A 22,402-nucleotide genomic window follows, 5' to 3' on the forward strand; every position below is an offset into this window, starting at 1 on the left:
AACAGCCTTTTTACACAATGCAGAGGCTTAACCCCTTAAGTTCCACAGTGAGTATAACAAGCATGCTATGCTGCATATACAGACTGATTTTACTGTTGTGGGTTTAGTAACACTTTAAAAAAGATAAGTTCATCTTTAGAGCATATTACCATGTTACAATATTTAGGGTCCAACATGTTCCTATGCACTGTCCTTCATAGGTCCCCTCTCTGTGACAGCTGGCGGTGGGATCTTATCCCCGCACCCGCTGTCGCATCTTGAAAATGTGACAGCTTACACAGCCGTATAATTCCTTCAATAAACTACAAGTCCTGTCTGCCACTGTGGCAGATGGATTTGTAGTATCAATGAACTGCAAGTGCGCTAATCAGCATGCTCGTAGTTCATTCGCACTGCCAACAGCTAAGGAACTGTCTGTCTGCCCATACAGAGGTACCAGTAGAAAGCTCTAGGCCAGGGGTTCTCAACCTGGGGGTCGGGACCCCCTCGGGGGTCGAATGATAAATTTGCCAGGGGTCACCAAATCCTAGGCTGTTCCTGAAGCCCGCGCCACTCTCAAAGCCTTTTCGCAGCCGCCCAGCAGGGCTCTCTCTGGAGCCTGTGGCCGCCCAGCTGGGCTGTTCCTAGAGACCCGGCCACCCACTCAGCCTCTTCGCAGCCACCCATTCAGTTCACGGCATAAGTGGGGGGCAGAGACTAGAGGTCAGCTGACTGGTGAGGAATGTAAAGGGCGAGGGGCTGGAGGAGACCCTATCTCCTGATTTTGGCATAGGTGTCACTGCTGTGAGACACCACAGAGCTGGAGACACAGTGAAGCTGGAGACATAGTGAGTAACACTACCTGTGATTAGAGTTGCCATTAAAACTTCCCACTACAGTTCTCAGATCAGCAGATGACCTTGATCAAGAGCACCTAAGTTGTTTGATTGTTTGATCAGAACTCCCCCAGCACTGCCACTGATCCCACCCCACACCAGAACTGCCACTCATCCCAACTCCCCACCAGCAATGCCACTCATCCCATTCCCCCCACTCCCCACCAAGGAATAAAAATAGAGAATACATGGAAGGGAGAGAAAAAGAGGGGGAGGAACAAAGAAAAAGGGAGAGAAAGAATAAGAGAAAGAACAAGAAAGGTGGCTAGAGAGAGGGATGGGGAAAAAAAACAAGAAATTAGGATAGAGAGATAAAAGGGAAAGGAAGGAGAAAAAAAGAGAGTGATACATCCTAAAATGTACCATAAGAGGTTTTAATACTATACGAGTAGAAGGGACTCGGGGAGCATTAAATGTCCGTGGGTTAGGGGCGCAAATTACTTGTCTTGCCTTGGGTGCTGGCAACCCACGCTATGAAAAAAAATCTACTGTTAGGGGTCCCCACAACTTGGGAAATTTTATCAAGGGGTCAGGGCATTAGAAAGGTTGAGAACCACTGCTCTAGGCAGTGTGTGCAGGAGCCTGACATTGAACTCGCAATCCACTGATCACGGGTGCAATGTTTTGCAGGCTCCAGTGAAAGAAAATAACAAATGCACATTTTTTTTTATTTTTTGCAGAAATATGTGCATTCATTATTTTTTTTTTACAAAAGGTGAGCTTAGCCTTTAACCACTTGCTGACCACCCACCGCAGTTATACTGCAGGAAGGTGGCTCGGCTTACATGTACGGCAGCTCGTGCACTAGCATTTGTGGGCGCGTGTTCGCATTGGCCAGTGGGGGAGCCAATCAGCGGGTCCAGCAGACTCTATGTCCGCCGGCCACCCACAATTGTTTCCTGCAGTGAGAGAACGAGGATGTGCTTCTGTAAACAAGGCAAATCTTCGTTCTGACAGGGGATCACAAAGATCTTCTGCTATGCAGGAAGACGGATATCTGTGTGTTGTCCCAGTGAGCCCTTCCCCCATACAGTTAGAACACACAGTGAGGGAACACAGTTAACCCCTTCCCTGCCAGTGTCATTAGTATAATGTCAGTACATATTTTTAGCACCGATTACTGTAGTAATGTCACTGGTTCCCAAAAAAGTAAAAAATGCCAGTTAGGTGTCCGATCTGTCAAAGTCCCGCTAAAAATCAATCTCTGATCGCTGCCATTACTAGTAAAAAAAAAAAAATAATAATAAAAATTCCTTAAATCTATATCCTATTTTGTAGACTCTCTAACTTTTGTGCAAAGCAATCATATGCTTATTGGGATTTTTTTATCAAAAATATGTAGCAGAATACATATTGGCCTAAACTGATGAAGAAATTAGTTTTTTTTACATTTTCGGGGGGAAATGTTTTATAGCAGAAAGTAAAAAATGTTTTTTTTTTTTTTTTTCAAAATGGTCATTTTTTTGTTGTTTATAGCGCAAAAAATAAAAACCGCAGAGGTGATCAAATACCACCAAAAGAAAGCTCTTCTTGTGGGACAAAAAGGACATCAATTTTGTTTGAGTACAATGTTGCACAACCGCGCAATTGTCGGTTAAATTGACGTATCGCAAAAAAAAAATGGCCTGTCATTAAGGGGGTAAATCCTTCCGGGGCTGAAGTGGTTAATTAGTTTCTTTAGATGTACATATCTAATGCAGTTCCCGCTCAAAACAAGTGCAAGTTATTTCCTGTTAGAGCTGCACGATTCTGGCTAAAATGAGTATCCCGATTTTTTTTGCTTAGAATAAAGATTACGATTCTATCACGATTCTGGCTGCGTAACATCATCTTTCCCATGATACAAAAAATTGGGCTAACTTTACTGTTTAGTTTTTCTTTTAATTAACTGAAGTGTATTTTTTCCCAAACTATTGCGTTTGAAAGACCACTGCGCAAATACAGTGCGACATAAAATATTGCCGCCATTTTATTCTCTAGGGTCTCTGCTAAAAAAAATATATATATGTTTGGAAGTTCTAAGTAATTTTCTAGCAAAAAATACTGATTTTAACTTGTAAGCAACAAGTGTCAGAAAAAGGTTTAGTCTTTAAGTGGTTCAACTGACCTCATTTACAGACCGAAGTTCATCCTTTTGATCTAAAAGAACCAAAATGTTACAATGTTTATAGTCATCTCAGCGCTGAGCAATGTTGGTAAACATTTGCCAGTGTTCTGTCAAGAAGTGCCCTCCATCGAATAGTGCACGCACATGTGCAGGACGGAGCAGCACGGGAGATACCATTTCACGGCCACAAATTAAACCTATACAAACAGCTGGGGGAGACCGTAGTTCTCACATTGTGCCTCGCTGTTATGGGGTGGCTTTACAGTGTGCTGATGGTCCGGTTTTGTCAGTGTTGCAGGGTGGGTTTGCGTTTTGAACGGCCGGTTTTGCCTGTGTGAAAGGGCGGGTTGCAACACAGACAAAACCAGCTCTTCAACACAGCCGCTAGCCGCCCTCCAGCAGCAGCGATGCACAATCTGAGAACTACGGTCTCGACCGCTGTTTGTATAGGTTTAAATTGTGCCTGTGAAGTGGTATCTCCCATCGAGAGATACCTCCTACGATGTGCTCATGCGCCCTGGTTACGTCAGCCCAGCTGATCGGCAAATCAGCTGTTGTGCTGTTCCATATGGCGCATGCGCAGTACATACCGGGCACGATTCCATAGGGGGCACTTCTCAACAGAACACCGGCTTTTTTTATTTTTTGACAGCTCTGAGCAGAGAACGGCTCTATTCTGCTTGTTACATAGAATCGTGGAAATGCCGGATTAAGATTGTGTGGGGGGGGCTGTGTTGAATCGAGATTGCAATTTAACGATTAATCGTGCAGCTCCATTTCCTGGTAAGTTTTCTTTAGGGCCAGTAAAAGAGTTCTACTTATCACACAGGCATTAAAAATAGGTTGGGTCGTGTTTTTACAGCTTTCCAACAGCCTATCAATGACATGCAAAATTGTTAAATCAGGGAGTGCAGTGTTAGTGTTGCCTCGTGGTACATATAAGGCTGTCTGCAGAGTCCAGCAGGCGTTGCTACTTTGCAACTGCCTCCATTCACTTCTACTGAAACACAGCAAAACTGCACAATAAACGCGCCATAAAACACGGCTATGGCAATTAGAGCGCATTTAAGGCGTAGTTGCAAAGCATCAAAAGTGATAATTTACCATTTTACGCTTGTAAAAAAAAAAATGTAAGTTTGAAGAGCATTGCTGACGCAAACTGAACATCTGTGCAACGCTTTCAGAATGCTTGGTAACACTATAGGTGCATTAATATATGTTAAAGACTGCGTCAAAGTGGCTCTTAAGGCTTAAGCTGCATTCACACCGGTGACTGGAGTGGTGTCAATATGATGGCAGTAAACAGAGATTCCTACTGCGGCTCTCAGCAGCGAGGTGCGACCGCCAGCCCTGTTCACTATAATGACATGTCGAGGGCAACTGCAGCTATTTGCTGCGGTCTGCATGGCCAGCAATTACCTGCTGTGATCACTGCTGGATGCAAATCCTGTTACTAGGGAGCAGGGCTAAAGCTGGACTGTCTGTCTACAGGAGCAGGGAGCACGGCTCAGGATCGAGCCAGCACGAGTGCCCCCATAGGAAGTGGCTTTCTATGAGGACACACGCTGAAGAGCTGGATGCAGGAATGCAGGTGGGGGCCCTAAGAAGAGGAGGGTTGGGGATGCTCTGTGTAAAAAAAAATCTGAAGGTTTACAATCACTTTACAATGTAACACTTTGTAAAAGAGCTCTTAGGACCCCATGGATGAGCTGTACTTTTACGTGCCTCAAATTGCTCCACCTTTAGCTGAGGTGTACACATGCTGCCGCCACGATGCTGTGCAGCAGAAATGATAGCTGCTGTTTCTGTTCACGTGAACAGGGCCGCTCTGCAAGGTCCCTGCAACCCCATGCAATGCATGCAGTTGTGACATGCTAGTGTGGGCTTCAATGGGCTAAAGCAGGCAGTGAGGAGGTGATATGCAGATCGCTCTACAGAGACCAAAGACCAAAGACCCTTACTGGCTAGTTGGTCACAACAAAAGGAAAGCTCTGCCTCACAGATGCCAGGGTAGAACAAATTTTATTATACCTTGTGGTACCATACATTCCGCCAGACTTAAGAGACATGGATGTTGGGGCATATATACCACTTTAATGATAGAACACTATAATAATAATAATAATAATATTAAAAAGAACAGTACGTTTTTACGCAAGCATATGTGGGGTATGGGTTTGTTGTGACCTGAAGGCAAGAGGGGCCCCAGAGCTAGCATAAACACACTGCTGGTAAATACAGCCAAAAGGACTGAGATTTTAACTTACTAGCTACTAAATGGCTGATTAAACACTCAGCTGAAAAAGTTCTGACAATTGCACTGAGGAACGAACTACCACTGGAGAGACAATCAGAGCATCAGTTTCTAATAAAGTACTTTAAATGGACACTATCCTGCTGTGCACAGTGAATTACACAGTTTGCAAAGATTAGGTCTTCCGCAACTAACAGTAATGTGGTCAGAAGTGGGACCGATGGCTCACCGACATACATCGCAACACCTATGGGTCCACCAACCCTTAAGCAGGCCAAACACAATTTTCTTTCATTCAACCAGCGAGTTCAACAAAAGAAAATTAACTGTTTCCCCCATCCACCTCAAATGTGTGTGGGGAATCCCTCCAGCGGAACTATTGTATGCAGACAGCAGGGAGTGTTCCCTCCTGTCAGAATACACTCGTCAGCACTGATTGAGCCAAAATTTAACAAAGCTCAAAATGCATATTGAGTTTTAAAAGTCTTGATACATTCAAAATGAATATTAAGGTCCATCAACACCAGCAGCTGCGTTAGCACGCTGTGGCTGGAATGCACTGGTCTCGATAGTGGTGCAGGCAGTGCTGGTGCACTGGTCTCGATGCACCACACTGTTCACTTTTCCATGTAATCTAACTTAAGCATAAATAAAAGCAAACTTTTTTTTTAGTCTTGGAGAGAGTAGAAATGGATTAGAAAACCTATTAGTATTTTTTGCTGTCTGTGCCCCTGTTTTGGAGATTCACCCTCTCTATTTGTCATGTTTACCGCATGCATTAAAAGTGAAAGAAAACCACAATTTTGAGTTACCTCCATAAAAGTAATAGAGGGGACATTTTCCAATGGGGACCCTAGTTCTGGTGACCTGGGGGTCTCCAAGGAAATCCTTTAATTTGCAAGGATTTTTACTCACTTCCTGTTTTGGCTATGGGAAAGGAAGTGAAAGTAAAACTCCGCAATGGCACACAGATGGCAAAAAATAAGCTGTCAGGGGTTATAACCCTCCCTTACATTATACCAAAAAGTTTCGCCTATAGTTCTACTTTATTGGAAATTTCACACAGTTAAGTTCCATAAAGTTATATCGGCTGGTGTATGATGACTGCTCTGCACTGGAAAGTAGTGCCAGCCATATGTTTTTTTTCAGCTCACACCACTGCAATGCAGTGCCATGAACTGGCCACACTGGAGACATTTTACCATGCTGGGACAGCTGCTCAATACAGTCCCACCAAAAGCTGGTGTAAATGTATCCTGAAACACTTAAAATAAACATATGACAGTGTTTAACATGTCTGAAGGCTTCCATTATTGGTTTGCCAGTTTCAGCACAGACTACACCTGTTTAGCACCATAGACAGTAGCACCCTTATCCTGGAACTAGGAGTAACTTTCAGGAGTGCACCAGTGACTGTTTCCAATGTCACTGCATAGCCTCAGCCAACACAATTGGTTCGCTTTCCATTAAACCTGTGCTTTGCTCATGATGGGCAAAGAAACCCCCTGCCCAACTCCTTTGCTTTGCTCCTCCTCCGTTCAATGCCAGGAACCAAAAGGAAATAGCTAGTGTTTGCAAGTATGATATGGCATATGACAGCCCTGTGATAATCAGTACAGCCGCACAGGGAGTAAACAGTTCTGTGTAAATAAACCTGTTGCTTTGTTCTTTGTGGGCAAAACACAGAGTTTAAATCAACTCCAGTGAAGTACAAACTTTGAACTGAAATGAATGGAGTTAACAGATCATGTGAGCAGGTGAAGCAGGCTATTGAAGAACTAAAAGAAGAGCCTGTACAGAGGTGAGCAGCTCACAGAGAAGGTAGATTAGTGTGCAGCTCAAATGGATGCTGTAGCCATAATATTTATTTTAATAGAGAAGACATAAAAGTATATCAGACCTTGGCAGAGGGGGGCTGGCCGGAAGTCGATGTGAGCTCTGGACTGTCTTGGTCTCCAGTGTAGTGTGCAGCTGCTCCCAGATCGATGGTTTTGGGTTGGTTCCCTGAACGTTTGCGGTGGGTGGTGGTGGTCTCTGTGGCCTGAGTGATATGGATGTGCTTGGTGGTAACCGTCTCTTCTTCATCTTTGAACTCTGACCCTTTACCACGGTTCGCTTTCTTGTCTTCTTCACTGTCACTGGGAAGTGATGACATAACCTGATATTTTAAAAATAGTAGGCAGAGCCTATATTCTACTGACATCTGACTATTAAGGAAGGGGGATGTAGTGCTAGTGCCCAGAGAGGCCAGGCTTGTGTCAACTTGGCCAGATGTCAAGTCAAGGTGTACAGCATGGCCTTAGTATGCAGGGGGCTTGATAAGAAAACAGAAGTTAATCTGAAAGCTATCACGTGTACTTGCAGGCATTAAATGGTATCAGCGATTCAGCCATACAGATATCTTGGGTGCTTGTACAATATAGATTTCCCTCACCTGCCCCGCTCAGGGGAGTCTTCCCTGTCTTTCCTCCGGAACTTGTTGATTGTGTCATCTATGGTGCTCCCGATCTTATCGCTCAGCTCCCCCAGCTTGTCGCTGAATGGGAAGCCTGTCTTACTCTTATCCCAGTCCTCGTCCCATTTAGACCTAGGCTCTGGGTCATATCGGTCACCTGTTGAATATTCAGTATAGACAAGTTAAAGCATTGGCATACCACAATCCCACTATACCTAGGCAATTACCCCAATTATTCATTTTTTTGCCAGGAGGAGGAAAAAACATAGTGGGTGCACCAGAATCCAGCATTCAAAGAAAATAATGTACTGGGTACAGAGCTCTGAGCTGGAATTATAAGTAGAAGTAAATGATTGATGTGCCTCATATAGAAAAAGGAAATTACAATGATTATCCAATAAAGAAATTAAGGTCATTCACCGATCAGAAAACTAGAATTCCCAACAAACTATGTCAACTTCTGGTTGGCAAAGCTTGCCGGGGATGTTTTTAAATGACTTATGAGTAGTGACTCTTGAGTGATTTACAGCACTGAGCACATTCATTTCTATAGGTGACACAAGGTTAGCCTGAGTCCTTGCTGAAACCAGCTGGCTGCTAGAGAAGAGTTTCAATAGATATTTCAAGAAGTAGTAGATCCTAATGCAGCTCATCGCTAATAACCAGTCCATCTCAGCAATTCAGATAATTAATCTTCATACGGCCCTTGGCTAACATGTGGAATCTGACTTCAGGGCAGTAACCACTCAACTGCCCCCTTCACAGAGTAGGTCGAAAGAGTTTAAAATATATGTAAACCCAACATCTATTTTTCAGTATGTGTGATACTATACTCACTGTATATGGTTTACTTAAAGAGACGCTGCTGCTGACAATCCATCTTGGATGTGATATCAGCAGCCTTGCAGCAGTCACTCATGTGACGCTATAGTATTTCCCTCCACACCTCCACCATCAGTAGCTCCATAAGGCTCGGTTCACACTGGGGCGACTTGTCAGGCGACCTAGTCGCCTGACAAGTCGCCTCCCGTTCTGTGCTATGGAACCGTTCTAATCGGAGCGACGCAAGTCGCTCCGACTTAGAAAAAGGTTCCTGTATTACTTTGGGGGCGACTTGCATAGACTTCTATGCAGAAGTCGTCTCGCAAGTCGCCCCGGCAGTCGTTTGCAGGTCGCCTCGCTGAGGCGACCTGCAAGTCGTGCCGCCCATGTGTGAACCGAGCCTTAAGGTTATGTAGCAAGCCGAGAAGAGGGGCAGAAGAGCTGGGTCAGCACAAACTGTAATTAAATACTCCCATTTACCTTTTTTTTTTCTTCTTTTTTAAAAAGCACACCCAGAAAAGGAGAGGGATATGATGTGCAAGCAGGGAGGGTATCCACTAGGAAATTTACTCTTCCTGCAATAGTCAAGTTTTCTAACATGTTCAGGGGCAAATTGCGAGTAAATAAAAAGTAATTTCTGGAAAGGAAAAACACTGTAAGCAATTACAATACTTATCTTTTCAGTTCTTTTAAGTGCAAATTTTTAAATCTGGTAACAGGATCTCGTTAAAGCTGAAGTTTAATCTCCTTATATTCACTGTTTTTTTCTTGTCCGTCTCATCAACATGTTAATTAAATTATAGCCGTTTTAGGAGATATTCACTTTGCATGCAGCCGCTGACGTCAGCAGCGCATGCGCTGTGAAGGTCCGGCAGACGCTGCTGGATTTATTGAAAACTGCGAGAAAATTAGGTGGCCTCTATCTGACTTGCTGCAGCTTTTAATGCACTGTAAAAAGCTCTGTGTGCAGTGCAATCAGATCAAGCAAATGAAAGTACAGAAAATGAGCCTGTAGATCTATGCAAGACTAAAGGTAAGGCTGGAGTTCATCTAATTTAATTTCCTGTGAATCTGTTGCCTCCAGCAGACCTGATATCGCCAACTGTAGGAGTGTGCATAGAAGGCAGAGGGCTGACAACGCAGATGCAAATTTTGAGGCAGTGGCTTAACACTCTCACAGCCTGCAACAGAAGTGCTGTTACTTGTCGGATCCCCAGGTAAGAAACTTCACAACAGATTTACTTGAGAAAACTGTATACAGTGGATGATGCTAAATACACTAAAAAAAAAAAAAAAAAAAAAATAGATTTTGGGTTTACATAGAATTTTAAGGAACCATTTACTGATGGTGATATAGAGGCTTCTACTGCTGACCTCCTCCTAAAAATACCAGTTTCCAGGCTGTCAATGGCTTCAGTGCTCTTTGTGCCACATAACCAGAACACGTATACAACCAATGAAGTCACAACTCCTGATTCCCACCCTAGTTACCGGTCAGTGAGTTAAGTTATCAATGCCACTGTAGCAGCTTTACAGCCAAGGAACTGGCATTCTCTAAAAGTAGTAATAGCCCTAGCAGCTTATATATTTTTCTTAGTAAAGGTCCCCTTCAACTCCCTGGGAAACCTTCTCAATATATCAGGGCTGGTGTATAAAAAAAAAAAAAAAAAAAAAATAAAAATGGGAGGAAAATGTAAGCATTGACCATAAGGCTATGTTTCCACTAGTGCGACTTGTCATGTGACTTGGGACTGCAAAGTCGCATGCCAAGTCACACCTCATGATTTCCAATGAGTACCGTTCATATCTGTGCGACTTCAAAGTAGTCCCTGCACTACTTTGGTCCCACTTTGATGCGACTTGAGGTCCATAGACCTCAAGAATACACAGGTATTGCTTTAAGTCACATCAAAATAGTGGCAAAAATCACTTTCAGGTCACAGTAGTGGAAGCCTAGGCTAATAGACAAATCGGGCACCAGCTCTAATCTTTAAATCCAGTGTTTCTCAATTCCAGTCCTCAAGGCACACCAACAGGTCATGTTTTCAGGCTTACCATTATTTTGCACAGGTGATATGATCAGTTACTCTGCCTAAGGCTGGATTCACATCTATGCATTTTTAGTGCTTTTTGCATTTTGCAGATTTGTACTACAGATCGCGTTCCATAGGAAACAATGTTAAATGAACTGTAGTACAAATCTGCAAAATGCAAAAAGCACTAAAAATGCATAGGTGTGAATCCAGCCTTAGTAACTACCACAGCCGTTTCATCTGAGGAAAATCCTGAAAACATGACCTGTTGGTGTGCCCTGAGGACTGAATTGAGACACACTCTTCTAATCTCTACAAGGATTTCAGCTGGCAATTAACACTCATTTCCTCTAGTTTATATACATTAATTCCACAAAGCTACAAGGCAATTGCATTAAAAAAATCTAGAAGTGATTACTAAATTATTAGAGAAGATAGAAAAAGAATGAGCAGGTAGAGCAGAGAGGTACAGATGCAACAACCCATGTCCGTGCTGCACAGACGGTGGGTACAGATGGACACAGCAAATCAAAATAGCAAAAGCTCGAGTGGCATACTTCAAGGGGAGACCTGGAGGGGTGTCAGGGCAATTGTTTTATAGTCAGTCGACTTTCTAATTACAGGCAGCCTATCACAGCCTAAAATGATTGATCGCATGTAGCAAGTGCAGATGTTCATACAATGGGAACTTTCCTGACTTTGTCATAGTAGAAATGTATTGTTCAGGAAGAGTAAGCATCTAAAAGCCATTTCAAAGGCGTAGTTCACATTTCACACCATGTTTCATGTTACACCCAAATGTATCCAACTCCCAACTTCTAATAGCCCTCCACTTACCTTGTTTGTGGGTTGCTTCATCCTGTACAATTCTGTTTTGTTTTAAAGCGGGGTTCCACTCAAATGTTTAACTTAATCTTACCCCTTCAGTTAATTGCATAGATGTTCAAATGCGGCACAAAAAAAATGTATCGCTATAATTACCTTTATATTGTACTTTATTGTGGCACTTCCTGTCTCTCCTCCCATGGGAGTAGGCATGTTTATTGCCTTTCCCCGGCGCCGCACTGTCTCCTGGGAGCTTAGTGTCAGGCTTCCCAAGATTCAGTGCGGAAACAATGATCATGCGCGTGAACAAGCTGTGAATGAACAGCATTCACCGCATCCAGGAAATCAATGCTTGTGGGCATCACATGCCCACAAGCAAGATGGAAACAGCCAGCATCACATTTTTAAAGTTATTCTTCAGTACAAAAACAGACAGAGGCAGAAATATTACACCCAAATTGTGAGTATTATTTTGGGATTAGCAAAGTGTCTCAATGACCTAAAAAAAAAAAAAAAAAAAAAAAAAAAGAAAAAGAAAAAAAAAAAAAGATTGGTCGCCGGACTCCCGCTTTAACTTTAGCACAGCTGTGTGCGGTTCTGAACGCACTGCAGTGTCCTCCATTCACAGATCCAGTCACAGGATTTGTGAATTCCAAGACTACAAGTTGCATCTGCCACCATGGCAAATTTAAATTAATGCAGCCCTGTGATCAATAATAAATTCAATTTGTTTATTTAGAAGGGAAACAGTGTAAGAATATGGATTAAAAGTTGTAATCCCTGTATATTAAAGCTCCGGGAGAGGAAGAAGCAGCATACGGACAGATCAGCTAATCTGTGTTGTTCTTCCTTTCACAGGCTGGGGGAGGGGCAAGACCTGTAAGTATACCTTAACAGCAGCACAGAAAAATCAGGTCTCCTGGCCTGCCAGACAGGTAAAAATGCCCATCTATCCTGTCAGCTGTTAATGTTCCAATTAACTTAAAGGATAAGTTTACCTTTAGGCCCCTTTCACACTTATACGACTTGTCCGACAATTTTGTACTGCAAAATCACATGACAAGTCATTCTCCATGATTTTCAATGACTACAATTCATATTGGCACGGCTTTAAGTCGTGCCGACTTCAAAGTAGCCCTTGCACTACTTTGGTCCAACTTCCATGCGAGTTGATGTCCATAGACCTCAATGTTAAACCCTCAAGTAGCATGCAAATCGTACCTGAATAATATAGACACGTTTTCAGTACGACTTTGCAAGCACAAGCAGCTTTTGTAAACCCCAACCCTGTAAAGTCGTACAAAGTAGTACTGATCTCAAATCGCAGCAAAATCGTGGTAAAATCGTGGCCGTGAAATCGCGGGAAAATTGCACGACTTTGAAGTTGCACAAGTGTGAAAGGGGCCTTAGGCTGTGCAGGGCCCCGCATGCCTGGCTGTATCATTCGTTCACAGAGTTCTGTGAATGGGAGAACTACAATTACAGTCAGCCATTAGGGCTGACAGCTTGTAGTTCTCAACGAACTACCAGGGCACAGAGGAGTGCTCTAGGTAGTTCAATGACTTTTCCTGTCATTCTGCAACTGCCTGCCCGTACGAGGTACAGGAAGACAGCTACACTAACACTCTACAAGAACCTGAGAAAAAAGCCTGAAAAGAGGAAACTAATGCAGCCACCACATATGAAACATTTCAATCAAGTTTTTAACCACTGTTCATGACCAAAATATTGAGATACAATCTCACTTCCTGTCCCTGTGAGCAGAAAAGGAAATAAGGGGAGCTTTGATAAACAGCTTGCAGTACCTGGACAGTTCATCAACTATCAGCTCCTCAACACACAACAGATTTAAATAATAAAGGTTTAAACACAAGGAAAAAGATCTGTATTTTAACCATGTTACTAAGTTTCAAATCCCAACTGATTCGGCTCTAAATAACTGTTACTTTTAAAAAAATGTAAATCCTTATACTGGTGTGTTAGAGCAGAGCTAAAGTCCAAAAGATAATCACCTTCACCGGTGATATAGTGGTTATATTCTGCATCAGTCATCTTCTCCCCGTGCTGCTCCAGGGTGCCAGGTTTTAGGCAACTTGACTGCTTGGCGAGGGATGATGTGATCCAACGCACGTGCACAGGAGTCCGCAATTTCAGCACAGCCAGTGACCAAAATACGCAACTCAGTGTACATTCGCTAGATGCCTGCTTGAAATTTTCAAAATTTGAGGATGTGTTCAGCTGTAAGCTAGCCATACACAGCTTCAGGTAAAAACTGTATATTCCCCCATTAATGCTAAATCGGTGAATGGAGGAGTACTTTATTTGGGCAGCCACGGCCGATAATAGCGATGCTGAGTAGTGGCAGCATCTGACAGTATCCAGTCACTGTTCATCTTATAATTTTCCATCAGGCTCAGTCAATTTTTACACTTTGTCCAATTCCTTCTGAATTTGCCAAAACTCGAGACCTCTATGGCCAGATTTTTTTTTGTGAATGGAGCCTAATGCATGTAATAAAACTTCCTGCTTATGAACTGTACTATTCACAGGGCAATACTTTTGTGATGAGTGACTTTCTTAATGCAGTAATTCAAATAAGGAACTAAGCACAGATGCCAACTAAAACCTTCTGACTATGGAAAGGAATCTCTGTTATCCTAATATCCAGTAACAATTAAAGCACAAGAACACAGTTGTATAAAAATACAGGATCACGGAGTGTCAGAAAATAGACACACCGAGTGAGATGCATAAAGAGCCTCGTGCACAGACGTCGCTAGGTACCTGAAGCATGTTCCCTGCACAGTATTACAGCTTAATAGAAATGGATTATAAACAAACATTTGGGAGATTATGCATGGATATACTACACCGCCATCAAATAATAATGAGTGCAGCTAGCTATTCCTCTGGCTAGAGGAGGCATGCTGTAAACAAGTGATTTACAATTCAGAACACTTTCCATAAAGGTTGGAAAAAATGTTTTCCAACACAAGGGAAAAATATGTATTAAGATTATATTCACAATGAAAGGACTGAAATTACCCTGACGTCACTGAAGGCTGGAACTTGTAAACTTAATATCACTGTGTATCTTATTTTTATTATATCACGGTGTATCTCGTTTTTATATAGCTAGATACTACTATGCAAAAGTGTTACGCAGGTGTGAAGAAATGCTGTAAACTAAGAATGCTTTCAGAAATAGAAGTGTTAATAGTATTTTTTATAAGGCTCCAAACATACAGCCAATCTCATTAATAACTATCTTCAGCATAAAGAACAAGGAGTAATGGCTTAGCCTCCACAGAGCCCTGATCTCGACATCACCAAGTCTGTCTGGGGTTACATGCAGCGGCAGAAGGATTTGAGGACAGAGGATCTGTGGTTAGTTCTCCAAGATATTTGTAACAACCTACCTGCCGAGTTCTTTCAAAAACTATGTGCAAACGTACCTAGAAGATTAATGCTGTTTTGAAGGCACACCAAATATTGATTTGATTTGTATTTCTCTTCGGTTCACTCAATTTCCATTTAATCCAGTTAATTAATAAAAATAAACTATTAACACCTCTATTTCTGAAAGCATTCTTAAAGTGGTATTAAAAAGGTTCCGTTAAAAAAAAATAAATAAATACATGTTATACTTACCTGCTCTGTGCAGTGGTTTTGCACAGAGCAGCCTTGATCCTCTTCTCATCGGTTCCCCCGCCGGCGATCCTGTCTCCTCCCCCTTGACAAAGCTGCTTGCTATGGGGGTACCGGTGCATGCTCGCTCCCGAGCCCTGCTCTGTGTGTCCCTAAGACCATTCCCCCCCCCCCTTCATTGGCTTGCTGGCTGTGAGTGACCTTTCTAATAGAATTTACTGTGATCAAGAAAACCCAAAATAACTTTTTATAACGGGGTTAACAAGGCAAAGTTTAGTAATCTATAGTGTCCAGTAAAAACTCATCTCTTTTTATGCCTGCTCTAATCGGCCATACACTGGTCGTAATGCAGCCGGCATAGCAAGGACCGGGGGAATTTCAGCATGTGGGTTTCCCTGCTTGATAGAAGTTGATGGTTTATTTCAACTTCAGTTGAAGGAATATGCTGAAAAATGTCCATCAATCAGTGGCTGCAGCCACTGAACAGTGTATTCTGACAGTGTGAGGCGCTGCTGTCAGAATACAATTTACTGGAAGGGGGCCCACTGGCTAACCATGTTTGGCCAGCTTTGGGGGGGGAGGGACGAATCACACATGGATAATTGCAATATAATATAAAGGAGGTCAAAGCCTGCATTATTCTGCAAGCATGTCTACCAGATACTTTCGATCATATCTGAGATGTTATTATGATTCTTCAAAACCAAGTGAAAAACATGCAGTGGACCTGCTCGGTAAAGTGTCCTGATGTAAAGGTCTTCCATTGAAGTATGCCCAAACAATGCCAAGCTATAATCACCGACTGCCACTGGCCTCACCATGTGCAGCACACACACAGTACTCACTGTATCTGAACCCCCCTGCACTCTCTGAAGACACGCCAACATATTTGTCCTTGTTCTTTTTGGCTTTCTTGCGTTCCTCCCGAAGGCGGTCGTCATCTTGGGTAAACTCCACCATTTCCTTCACCTTCTGACGGATGTTGATGCCTTGGTCTTTGCCATTTTCATCTAAGAAATAGAAAAATGTAAATCCACCCAAACCTTGTGAGGCAATTCATTATTATGACAACAGCCCTAAGGTGTAATAAGCCTGTGAACTGGGGCACTGCCTATAATACAAATGTGCAGATAAGTAGTCAGATACACAAGCAGCCCTCACTTGTATAGCCTGCATATAACAAAAACTGCTTCAGAAACAATACTACATATACAGTGATGGAGCCTAAAGTGAACCTGTGCACATTGGGTTAGAAACCTTACCACCCCCCGTTTCTTTTTTATCCAATCCCATCTTATTTGGTCTGCTGGGTTATCTTTAGTAAGAAAATGCATACATATAGCGAAATTCTGTAGTGATTCACCACTCCACTGCTCTTACCCGGTCCCAAGCAGCCATCTTGCTCTCTGATGTCATAAGAAGCAGACTATTTTCCTGGTTCTTGCAGCCACCCCCCTTAGGCCCCTTTCACATGGCCGTGTTCATTTTTCTCAGCAGGGAATCTGTCAGTTTATCCCCTGCTGAGCAGAGTGGGCAAATGGCAGGTCCATGTCTGCTCTGATTATGCAGAGCGAATAGACAAGGCCCACTCTGCACTATGGGCAGCCGGATGTAAACGGACCAGCTCTTCATTTACACTTGACTGCACTCCGATCTGGCCAGATGGAGAACGGATCCTCTTTAGTTTGATCAGTCTGTTGATCCCCTGTTAAGCAGACTGGAGCAGGCAGATGACAGGTCCATGTCCGCTCCGCTTATGCAGAGCGGACACAGCCCACTCTGCACTTTGGGCAGTCGGATGTAAACGGACCGGCTTTCTGTTTACACCCGACTGCCCTCTGATCTGGCCAGATGGAGGAGAACTGATCCCCTTTCGTTTGTTTTTACCAGATCAGATGGAGACCGCTTTAAATGTTCCATAGAGGAGAATGCAGGATCGAACCTGGTCTGCCTGAAAAACAGACAGGCGGACCCGATCGGGCTGCTCGTATGATAGGGGCCTTAATTAAATGCATGCACCAAAGTGTGTCATCAGGGCTGCAATTCTGGGAAAGGAGGCTATGAGGATTTATATTAGGGAAAGTAGGTGAGGAGCGTGAAGGTCTGTGCAGACATGTCACGGGTTTCTTCAAGGTATTTGGGGACCATCAGGGACCTGTAGCATGTTGGCACAAGTGTGTGATCTCACACCGCGTATGCACCCAACACTAAAAAAAAATAAGAAATAAAAAAAAAAATTGCTCCGGAAATATCGACGGGAGGCAATGCAGGAAATCCCTGCATCATCCTTGTGAGGTGAGAAATAAAGAAATAAAAAAATTAAAGTAATCTAATAGTGAAGGGCAATTATATTAGTTAAAAAATATATAAGAAAGAAAAAAAAATAGCAAATGATATTTCACAACTTCTCGAGCCTCCTCCTCATTAATACAACTTTCCTCCCCTCCCTAATAAAGGCTCAGCGTCAGCGCACAAAAAAAAGTACATTTCAGGCAAATTAACATGTTTTACTGGGCGGACAACACACAGAGCGCTCCGTCCACTTCTAATTGCAGATAACCTGGCTGCAAAACACCCAGCCACTTCTCTTGGGTGATATAATATTGCCTCGGCCGCCTCCTCTCTAAGCAAACTCTTTTATTTTTTTATTTTAATGCATTCAAAACACACCCTGACTTTCCTTTGCACAGTAAATACGACTTGGCGCAGGCTAGAGGGATAGTGAGGGAGAATAAACCGAGCTTCAAACGGCCGTGCTTGTGTGTTGGAGGGCCGACCTTTTTCCCGGTGTATAATTAAAGCCCTGTCTTTTCTTTCTGCCGCCACAGGGGACCAGCCGCTGGTGCATATTTTAATATAAACCCGTGCCGCTCGTGTTGTGCTTGCTGGTGTTGTTATTAGCTTTCTCCTCTCGGCAAAAGTTCTTCTCCGCGCTAATTAATACTCTAGGGCCTCGTGTCTTGGAATCTGTTCTTCATACAGCCTGCAGCGGCTCGGGCCCAATTAGGCCTCGGCAGCCTGTGAAGACGTTCGGGTGACTGACAAGTCCAACAACCGCTTTAATTTGCCTCCCCCAACCATTTTTTTTTTCTTCTTCTTTGCTAATACTCACCTACAAAGTGGTAATTTTCCAAGGATCGCAAGTCATAAATGTGCTCTCTGGCGCTTGTGACGACCCGCTCTGATCCGTTCCGTATGAGGTACGCCAGCAGCAGCAAGGACTGGGAGGAAGGGGAGAGAAAAGAGATGTGGACGAGAGTCATTTTCACTACAGAAATTAACATAACATTGATACAATAATTAAAGCTGAACTCAAAGCAGATATGAAAGACATAAATTAATGCAGATCTGTATTCATCAACACATAATTAAAAGGATACAAGAAAAAAAAAAAAAAAACGCAGTGTAAATATATTCATTTGACCTGGTTATCAGCCTCTTTCAGTCCTTGTGCAGCAGGGCTGGCACGCAAGAGGAAGAAGCGGTACAAAGAGCCAATCAGTTCATATGCTAACAAAAAGCACACTAATAGGAGGAAAAAGAAGAGCGATAGAGATATGTTCTCATTACTGCTAAAACTTTTTTGCAGAAGGGAGTTTAACAAGAAACGTGGTCATTCATTAAAATTAGAATAAAACCTTAAACTACGTAGAGGGTTCTTTACTGTAAGAGCGGCAAGGATGTGGAATTCCCTTCCACAGGCGGTGGTCTCAGCGGGGGGGGCATCAATAGTTTTAAAAAACCATTAGATAAGCACCTGAACGACCACAACATACAGGGATATACAATGTAATACTGACATATAATTATACACATAGGTTGGACTTGTTTCTTTTTTCAACGTCACCAACTATGTAACTGCTGCTTCTTTTTTCACTGTGCAGTCACAGGCTGGGGTGGGCCCCAGGATGACCTAGGCTAGGAGGAAGTGGGCTGAATGATACTAGCCATCAGACTGAGGACATCTAGCATCAGAAAAATGCACTGCAGGTGAATATAGCAACATAGCTCCTTACTGTTTTTTTTTTTTTCCTTAAAGGGCTATTTGTAATCTTGATTTTGTGTTATTGCTTTGGGCAACAAAGATGGTCTGAAGCAACTGTTCATCATGCACACTCAGGCCAAATTACCCTGCAATGTCCTCCCCCCTCTAGGCTTATATAAAGTTTTTTTTATTATTATTGTATATAACATATAATGTGAGGGTGGTCAGCTTGTTGTAAATCATATTGTCAATGCATCCTAATGTTTCAAACACCCCTCTGAGAAAAATGTGACTATACATATGTTTGCTAATTTCATATGCACACTATGCTGTCTGAATAGGGACTGTGCTATAATGTTTCTTGCATCTAAAAGCTAGTGTGTAAAACCAACTCGCACCTAATAATACTACTACTACCACTAATACTCTGAAATTAATCACTTGACATTTTAAGTTCCACTTCCACAAAGTCCTTAAATCTTCTTTTGGGTAGACCTGGGAAGGATTTGAACCCGTTTGCACAGAAAAAGACAAAATATATATTTTAGTACAGAAGGAAAGGATGGAAAATTCTATGAATGTTTTATTACACTCTTGGCCTTCATGTCCTGGTGACAACTGCTCCCCTCTTTCTAGTTCTGATGTCAGTGGTAGAACATTTCAATGGGCTCGCAAACAATTATAAAAGGTACAATTATTTTAAACGCTTTCCTAATATATATACATACACACACACACATATATATATAATAGATATAATCACAGAGTATATGATGAGAAGGGACAAACGAAATCAGAAAAGCCTCCAATCAAATAAGTGCAAAGTACAGTAAATGTCTCATTCCATTATATATCCCAAAAATAAGAGCAGTACTCCTCATTTGGGGTTATGTGAATACTTTCTGTTTCACCCACTGTCACCCACTATATGTTAGGGTTGCTTAGGAAATGTGTTGGTTTTTACTCCCTGCTTAGCAGGGAGAACAAAAATGGCACATCGCTGCTGTCAGTAGAGAGTAGAGAGTGTTTACCAACACAGGGCTCCCTTCTGTTATTCGCTCAGCCGAACGGCAGTTTCCAGCCTCAAATCACTGGCCGGGACAAGCTGATTAGCTTGTGCTGTAAAACATAGGGACACAAAGAGCGGGACTTTACAGCTTGTGCTGTAGCGAATGACAACACAGCCAGGGTGGCAGGTGCACGCCCCCTACCCGAAACTGCAACTTGTGTATATATTCGTGATCCTGCATAGCTGAGCGAGATGCCTTGTAGCAGTAAAGCAAATGGTTAAACTGGTTGTAAAGCCTTTACAACCACGTTTTACTACAGGCAAGCCTATAATAAGGATTACCTGTAGCTACCCCGGATATCCCCTAAACCTGCACGGTTTAGGAGATATCCCCTTGATCAGCATGTGCCGTGTCATTGCTTCAGCTAGTGTGCCGTCACTGGCGGCTCCCGCGGGACTGATGTCATCGCGGCTCCGGCCAATCACAGAGCCAGAGCATGCAAAACCTGTAACTCCGGGAGCGATGTCGCTGGCAGGAACTGTGTACTGGCACCGCTGCGGGGGCTTCGATCTAAGGTATTTCATAATGAGCTAGTATGCAATGCATTCTAGCTCATTATGCCTTTGTCTTGCAGGTTTTTTTTTAGTGGGTTTACAACCACTTTAATGCACGTTCTATTTATGGTGTTTTGCACCTGTGTGAATAAGTCCTTGCAGTGTAACAAAGCTAAATATTTTCTTTTAAAGGTCGGTTCACACTGAGGCAGCACGACTTACAGCGCGACTGCCTCAGGTGACCTAGGACACGACTCAGCGGCGACTTGCAAAACGACTTCTGTATAGAAGTCAATGCAAGTCGCCCCCAAAGTCGTACAGGAACATTTTTCTAAGTAGGAGCGACTTGACATTAAGGCATGTCAGAACTTTTATCTTGTTTTTGTTACTGTCTGAAACTTTTCCCTCAATTCTTCTCCCGAGTATCACTGTGACTAAAGCCGGCAACAGACGAATTTCGATCAAGCTATAGGCAGGCTGGTTGTACTGAAGTCGATCCATACATCGACTTCAGTACAACCAGCCTGTCGGATTTTTTTTCACCTGATCACTCCCAGAGTAATCATTATATTCTGCACATGGGGAAGGCTCCTCGCACTCCCTACCAGCAGTACACAATGTTTTGGGGTTGCTTTGCTGCTTCAGGCGCTGGATGTCTTGACTGTGTGCATGGTATTATGAAATCTGAAGACTACCAAAGAATTCTGGGATGCAATGTAGGGCCCAATGTCAGAAAGTTGGGTCTCAGTCAGAGGTCATGGGTCTTACAGCAGGACAATGACTCAAAGCACACGTCAAAAAACAACAAAAAATTGTTTCATGCCGCGTACACACACAGACTTTTCGACCCGACTTGTCTGACGGACGCCGACGGACCAAATCCGGCGAACAATCCGATCGTGTGTGGGCTTCACCGGACCTTCAGCGCATTTTTTCAGTCGCAAATCTGACGGACTTTAGATCTGGAACATGCTTCAAATCTTTAAGTCGTAACTCCGCCGGACCCAGAAATCCGCTCGTCCGTATGCTAGTCTGACAGACAAAAACCAACCCTAGGGCAGCTATTGGCTACTGGCTATCAACTTCCCTATTTTAGTCCAGTGTACATCATCAAGTACAAATCCGTCGGACTTTGGTGTGATCGTGTGTAGGCAAGTCCGTTGAAAGTCCTCCAAAAGTCCGTTCAAAGTCTGTCGAAAGTCTGTCGGACTTTTGTAGCCGAAAAGTCCGACCGTGTGTACGCGCCATAAGACAAAGCACTGGAGAGTACTGAATTGGCCAGCAATGAGTCCAGATTGAAATACCAATGAGCAAGTGCGGAGAAATCTCAAAATAGCAAGTGGGAAAAGGAAACTTTCCAATCAGAGACCTGGAGCAGTTGGCGAAAGAAAAGTGGTCCAAAATTCCAGTAGAGAGGTGAAAGAAACTCACTGATGGTTACAGGAAGCGATTATTTCAGTTATATTTCCAAGGGGTGTGCTACCAAATATTAAGTTGAGGGTGCCAATAATTTATCTAGTCCATTTTTAGAGTTTTGCATCAGATTTGTTTTTTTGTTTCTCCACTTTTGTGTGTCATTCCAAAACAAACAAAAGAAATAAGTGAGAATGCCTAAACATTTGTAATTGCAACAATTTTCTGGGCGAAGTGGTGCATTATCTGACAAATGCAGGGGTGCCAATATTTTTGGCCAGGACTTTACGCGTATGGCCAGCATAAGAGCTTAGGGGAATATCTGCCACAGGGATGCAGGCAAAAGTGTGCCAACAAAACATGTTTCGGCAGTTGGACACACCCTAACAAAGGGTTGCAACATTCAGGAGTTAGGAATGCT

General features: G+C 43.1%; 1 protein-coding gene across 2 annotated transcripts in view; it reads right to left on the reverse strand.

Annotated features, from left to right (window-relative positions):
* Positions 1–22,402, reverse strand: part of CLINT1 (clathrin interactor 1) — a 146,751-nt gene that overhangs the window by 19,924 nt on the left and 104,425 nt on the right. For both annotated transcript variants that reach the window (XM_073621177.1, XM_073621176.1), the window contains exons 4-7: positions 18,132–18,240; positions 15,865–16,029; positions 7,671–7,848; positions 7,137–7,374 (exon numbers count right to left, since the gene is read on the reverse strand). In XM_073621177.1, coding sequence (XP_073477278.1) covers positions 7,137–7,374; positions 7,671–7,848; positions 15,865–16,029; positions 18,132–18,240 — 690 coding nt within the window. The remainder of the gene's footprint in view (positions 1–7,136; positions 7,375–7,670; positions 7,849–15,864; positions 16,030–18,131; positions 18,241–22,402) is intronic.

The sequence above is a fragment of the Aquarana catesbeiana genome, linkage group LG03 (genome assembly GCF_042186555.1).
Source record: "Aquarana catesbeiana isolate 2022-GZ linkage group LG03, ASM4218655v1, whole genome shotgun sequence".
NCBI classification, from domain to species: domain Eukaryota; kingdom Metazoa; phylum Chordata; class Amphibia; order Anura; family Ranidae; genus Aquarana; species Aquarana catesbeiana.